The sequence below is a fragment of the Corvus brachyrhynchos genome, unplaced genomic scaffold, assembly GCF_000691975.1.
Source record: "Corvus brachyrhynchos isolate BGI_N302 unplaced genomic scaffold, ASM69197v1 scaffold624, whole genome shotgun sequence".
Classification (NCBI taxonomy): Eukaryota; Metazoa; Chordata; class Aves; order Passeriformes; family Corvidae; genus Corvus; species Corvus brachyrhynchos.
This window is the reverse complement of record NW_008237889.1, coordinates 122,923-128,936: the sequence shown is the minus strand read 5'-3', so window position 1 is coordinate 128,936 and position 6,014 is coordinate 122,923. Positions and strand designations below refer to the sequence as shown.

The following is a 6,014-nucleotide window of genomic DNA, read 5'->3' as shown; positions in this document are numbered from 1 at the left end:
AGGAGTCCGTCGGCTTCTTCACCTACCAGTTCAGCGGGAGCGACGACGAGGACCAGTGAGCCAGGGATGAAGGGCTGGCGGAACCTCCTCTGCCTCGCTGGCGGCCGCCCAAAAGGCCACCACCCCTCTCTGCCACCCCGCTGTGAGGGCAGAGTCATTTTTCTTTGTCCTGTGGGGTTTTTTTCACCTCCCGTGACCTCACGTGGAGCCCCAGCTTCCGTGATCACTGTTTAGTCATTAAACGCTTCACTGAGCGCGAGTTTCTGGGTGTGGAAAGGGACAGGGGGGTGCCAAAGGGAAAACGTAAATAGGGATTTTGGGCTCCGATCGGGCTCCTGGCAGCTGGGTGACACCATCATTCCCACAGCCTTCAGGGCCACCTCTGGCCACAGGGAGCCCCAGGACCGAGGAGGGGAGGAAGCAGAGCCGCTCCCGGGCCTCGTGGGGACAGGATGAAGAAAATGGGCTGTCACCTCCCCACCCCAAAGGGGAGCTGAGCCCTGCAAACTCATTACAGCAACGCAGACATCCCCAGCCAGTCCCAGCCAGGACGGGGGGGAGTTGGGATACACCCCCACTGCTCCCTGCTCTCCCTGCCTGGGCTGGAGACGGCTCATTTTGGGACTAAAGGACCCCTTTTTTGAGGATAAACCCCCTTTACTGCCAACTAGCCCTGGCTCAGAGCTGGGCTTTATCCCAGCGCCATCCAAATCCCAATCCGGGCGCAGTGACGGGGCTGGGGACATCGTGGTCCCTTTCTCCTGCCAAGAGTTGCCTCTAATTAGGGGCCGGCGGCTCTAATGAGGCCGGAGCAGGCCCCAAGTAATTACACGGCAGCGGGAGAGTCGCTGCTCCAGCCCTAAGCAGTCCCAGATGCTTCGGGGCACGGAGCAGCCGCGGGGCTTTTTATAAACTGGGCCGAGATTCCTGGGGTCGGTTTGGCCAGGACAGACCCCGCGGGGCACGGAACGCCTTCGGCACTCCCTGCTTCCACCCGGGGCTGTCCTGCCCTCCCCGGGACAGGGATGCTGCGCAGCCCAGAGTGCGGGGCGGGGGGTGCCACGCCCGCCCTGTGCAGGCACAGCAATTCTTGGGATTTCCGTGACACCAGCAACGCCCTGAGCAAACCCACAGCAGCTCCGGGCCCGGAAAAATGCTGCCCTTGCCACCATCTGGCAGGGTGGTTCTACAGATCACTGCCGTCCGGGCTTCCTGCAGCCCCTCAGACACCAGGCGAGAAAGGATTTCGCGCCAAAACCGCTTGAAAAGAGGGGAAATAATGCAGATAAGGGTTTAAGAACACGTAAGGGATGTTGCACAACAAACAATGGGGAAGGAGCTGTGTGCTGCCAACACGGGGCTAAAAGGCTTTCGGCTGCACATCTTGGGGTAATACTCAGTGCCAAAACATCACTCATCTGGTGGAACAGCGCTGGCTGAGCCTCCACAGCCTTTGAGCCCACAGAGCAAAGCGGCGGGAAGGTGAGGAGTGGGGCAGGACATGCTGGAGGGGCTGGAGTCAGGATCCTGGAGTCAGGAAGGGGCTTCCTTACAAACACAAACACCTGAGAGCACAGACACCTCCTGGGTGTTTAGAAAACACGTCTGAAATGGTCGTTTTCAGGCTGGGTTTCCTCTCCTGTGCCGAGTAAGAGATGTGTGGAGGGCAGTGGGGGGCTCTGACGCGGTGACCGCTCTGGCCATGGTGACAGCTCCAGCCACCGACCCCCGGGGCCACAGCGACAGGTGGCACACACAGTCCTGGGGGGCAAAGGCCTCCTGGCACAGCCTGGCACCCCCTCTCCACCCACTGTTACCTGTCCCCACCCCCAGCATCCCAGGTCTGCTGCTCCAAGGGGCAATGCCCGGATCAGCCAAGGTTTAGGGGGTCCTGCCGGGGGACCTCTGGATCCATCCGGGCGCTGTGGGGAAGGAGATGCTCTGCCCTGCAACACAAAACCCCTCATGTGAGATACGGGAATGGTTTCTTCCCAAATGATTTGATCCAGATCCGGGCGCCGCTGCCGTACCTTCCCTCAGGGGAAAGCGCTGTCCCGACTCCAGCACAGCTTCCAGGGCAGACGCCGGAGGGTCCCGGCAGGTCTCAGTCACTTCCATCCTGGTCTCCTCCCTGGTGATGGTCACCCCCAGTTTGTTGCCCAAGTAGGAGACGCCGGAGATGTTCAGCTTGGTGATATCGTCGGGAAAGGCGGGATCAAAGAGGAGGCCGGACCTCGTGATCCTGGAAAGGCAGGAGCACGGCGGGGTGGGAACAGCGGGAGCCACAGAGGAGCCCAGCTCGGGCTGGGGGAGCAGCCACCTCTCCAGGCATCACCACCCCAGAGGAGTCCGAAAGGGTCCTCGGTGCACCCAGGGATCCCCGGGCAAATCCCGAACACCCCGATGGAGCACCTGAAGAGGAGCTACTGGGGCTGTGATTCCACAGCCCACCCCAGGGCACTCCTGTCCCATCCCAGTTCCACGGCTGGGACCTGGGGTTTCCGTAAGCTTGGATTTTATATTAAAACAAACGCAGCTCGGTTCCCTGCTCCGGTTCAGAGCCTGGCTTCAGCAGCAGCCGTGCTGGCAAAACCTCGGGAATGCCCTGCTCCTCTGGGAGCAGGTGACCCTCAGACACCCACCCCAGCTGCCATTCCCACGGGATGGAGGGCTGGGAGCCCAGCACCGCTGCTCCTGCTCCCTGCCCAGAAACAACGGAGCAAGATCCCGGCTCGCTCCCTCCATCCCTGACCCAAAGCCGAGCTGCCTGGGTGGGCGTTGGCTCTGGGTGAGGAAAAACAACGGCCCCTCTTGTCTCCGACCCAAATCCCGGCGCACCAGAGTGCTGAGAGGGCTTGAGGGACCGGAGAGGGCTCGAGGGAGGCTTGGGGAGCCCCAGCGCTGCGCAGGATCCGTGTCCCGCGGCGGGACAGGCGGCAGCGTGGCCGCACGACGTCGCCGCCGCCTCTGGAATTTGGCCGGAGCCCCAAAGCCGTGGCTTGAGCTGGTGCCACGAGGGGCCCGAGCCGGCACACACCGGGCGCCTGGAGACCTCCCAGCTCAGCCAAAGCCGAGGTTTCCAGCTGGGAATACGGCAGCTCGCACCCAGCTCTGCCAAGGAACAGGGTGGGTTTCCCAGCAGCTCTGGCCACACACAGAGAGTAAAAACACATAGTTAGGGCTGGAAGTTTTCACCGGGAACCAAAAGGCTGGATCCAGCCTCAGTTAAACCAGGAACAGGCTGAAGAGACGGCGGCTCCAGGGTGGAAACCACCACAGCTCTGAAATTACATGAGCAGCTCCGTGTTTTCCCAGGATATTTTAAAGCTGAGGCGATGCCTGCTCAGCACCTCCCTGCAGGGAGGCTCCCAGAGCCACATGTGAGCAGGGAGCCCACAGCAAGGCTGCAGGAGGTGCTCCCTCACCACATCCAAAGGAGACGGGGTGATGTTGCTGCTGAGCCGCAGAGCAGGCTTAGGGAATGGCGTTTTGCTTCCCCAAAGTGACCGGGGACCACGAGCCTCCTACCTGTTCCCGCCTTCCCTCCAGCCAGACGGGGACATTTGAAGGGGCCAGCATTGCTCGGGAGTTGAAAGTGACACAGCAGGTCTCACCTGAACCCCGTGAAGCCGAAGAGGACGACCTGCAGGAATCCACCCATCCCCGTCAAGAAGTTCACAGCTCCCGACCCGTCCGAGTTCTCCACCCAGACCTGCTCCAGCACGAGAAAGAGATGATGCAGGAGCTGGTTTGGGATGCTCCGGGCGGTTTTGTGGGTTTCAATCCCATCGTCACCCACCCGGGAGCAGGAGGGCTCTGCAGCCCCGCTGCTCACCTTGAAGGGCTCTGTGATGTTGCTGAAGCACTTCTGCAGCTGGCTCCGGGCTCTCTGCAGCTCCTTCAGCTCCAGCCAGCCCACGGCAAACATGCTCTGCCGGAGAGGGAAAGGTGGCAGCGCAGCGGAGCAGCGCCGCCTCTGCCACCCCTCCGACCCGGGGCGAACACTTCCAGGGCACGTCCCAGCTCTGCAGCGTCCCCTGGATGGGGACACCCCCCCCGGGGGTCAGTCCCAGGCTGGGCCCTGCCCTCTCCTCACCCAGGTCATCGCCGGCCCGGCCGGGTCGGTGACGGGCTCGTACATCTCCAGGTCGTTCCTCCGGACCTCGGCACTCATGGGATGCATCAGTGGGAAGCCCAGCAGGACCACATCAGCCTGTTTCACTGGCTCACCTGGGGACAGGGCTGGTCAGACAGGGACAGTTCCCAAATTTCCTGAGTTTTTGAGCCCGCTGATGAGAAACAATCCAGTGAGGCAGGAAAACCACCCCGAGCCCAGCTCTGTGCACTGCAGCAAGAGCAGGGACTCTTCTTTTACCATTCCCAAGTCTGAACCGGTCGGAATTCCGATCCTTCCAGGATTAAAAGTGTGATCCGTGGGCTGCTGCCACTGCCTCCCCGCTCACCTGGGCTGTAGCCATCGTACTCAGGGTGGTATTTCCTCTCCTCGTCAAAGGGCACTTTGATTTTCCTGGCACGGTCCTCCCACTCCTCCGGCACCGGGAGCAGCAGGTCCCGAGCCAGGGCAGCGGCAAAATTTAAGCTGGAAAGGAGGAGGAACAAGGTTTTATGTCAGGGATAGGTGACAGTGAGAGGAGGGAGGGGACAGAAGGAGCTGCAGAAAAAGCTGCTGTGGAAGAACAGGGGGCACAGATTGAGCTGGGCTAAGAGCTTCCATCACGGAGCCGGGAGCCCGTTCCCCTGGCTGTGGGCGTCTCCAGCTGGCTGACAGCACGGACACCTCACGGAATGCCAAGGGAAAAGCCCCACTGCGAAGGGAGATCCCGCTCAGCCTCACTGGGCACTGAACAGGGCGGAGGAGCTGGGGGAGCCCCTGCTCCTCCTCCCACTGCAGAGGGGCGACAGGGAGAGGGCTGTGAGCAGAGGGAGGAAGGATGACCTCGGGAGTGCCAGGGGATAGCTGGGCCGTGCTTCCAGGTGCTCCCGGGAGGCTTTCCAAGCGTTACCTGCGCCGGGCCACGGCGTTGGTGAAGGCAGAGTTATCGACCTGGCTGTGGTACTCGTCTGGGGGCATGACACCTGGGGGGACAGGAGGGGACACCTCGCACCTCAGCACACCCAGGGGCTGCCGTGGCTCTGGGCCCCTCCTTGGGGACACGGCTGAAGGAAGGGGACCCTCCTGCTGGCAGGGTCCCACACAGTCCCGGTGGGATGCTCAGTGGAGAACATGCGTGGTGCTGGTGCTGAAGGAGGAACAAGCTGGGATGCAGCTCTGGCTGGTGGATGCAGGCACCTCATCCTGAGGACATCTTGAAGGGGACCTCCAGGTCATGGAATCCCAGGGTGGTTTGGGTTGCCCTAAAGCTCATCCAGTTCCACACCCCTGCCATGGGCAGGGACAGCTTCCACTAGACCACGTGGCTCCAAACCTCTGCTTTCCACCCCATTCCCACGGCATAGGTACCTCTGATGTGGTAGAGCTGCTCCTCCTCACTCCACTCCATCCTGCTGCACCAGTACTGAGCCACGGCTTCCACCAGCTCCCAGCCCCCGTCCTCCCGGAACAGCTGCTGGTCCTGGGGCAAAAACAGGGCCATGAGGGAGACTCCGCCAGGCCCAAAGTCAGCAGGAGGATGGAGAGGAGCTCTGAGGAGATGGAGGGAGCAAGAGGAGAGACTGGCCTGCTTTGAGCCAAAAAGATGCTGAGACGCCCATGGGAGCAAGGATAGAGGAGGCAGGGCTGCAGGAGGGAGCCTGCGGACCAGCGAGAGCAGAGCTCCTCAGCGAAGGGACAGCAACAGCGTCCAGGTGTCCGGCCATCGGGGGCGACCCTCCCTTTACCTGCGTGGTGCAGTAATACTGCTCGAAGGCCATCAGGACATCCCCGCTGACGTGGATTTCCTGGGCTCCGTAGATCTCCTCAGGACACACCTCCCGGCCAGTGGCCGCGCTCTCCCATGGGCACTTTGCACCCTGCCGGGCGAAGCCACCATGAG

At 61.9% G+C, this 6,014-nt stretch overlaps 2 protein-coding genes across 2 annotated transcripts in view; one reads left to right on the top strand and one right to left on the bottom strand.

The window, feature by feature from the left end:
* LOC103614578 overlaps window positions 1-59 on the top strand; it is a 2,698-nt gene extending 2,639 nt beyond the window's left edge. Inside the window, 1 exon segment of the mRNA XM_017732760.1 lies at window positions 3-59. Coding sequence (XP_017588249.1) covers window positions 3-59 — 57 coding nt within the window.
* A 1,218-nt stretch (window positions 60-1,277) lies between these two features.
* Window positions 1,278-6,014, bottom strand: part of PGGHG (protein-glucosylgalactosylhydroxylysine glucosidase) — a gene marked incomplete at its 5' end in the record, with an annotated part of 6,851 nt that continues 2,114 nt past the window's right edge. The window contains 9 exon segments of the mRNA XM_017732759.1: window positions 1,278-1,946; window positions 2,031-2,242; window positions 3,615-3,712; window positions 3,836-3,931; window positions 4,097-4,230; window positions 4,464-4,600; window positions 5,025-5,097; window positions 5,483-5,594; window positions 5,860-6,007. Of these exon segments, the coding sequence (XP_017588248.1) occupies window positions 1,882-1,946; window positions 2,031-2,242; window positions 3,615-3,712; window positions 3,836-3,931; window positions 4,097-4,230; window positions 4,464-4,600; window positions 5,025-5,097; window positions 5,483-5,594; window positions 5,860-6,007 (1,075 nt within the window).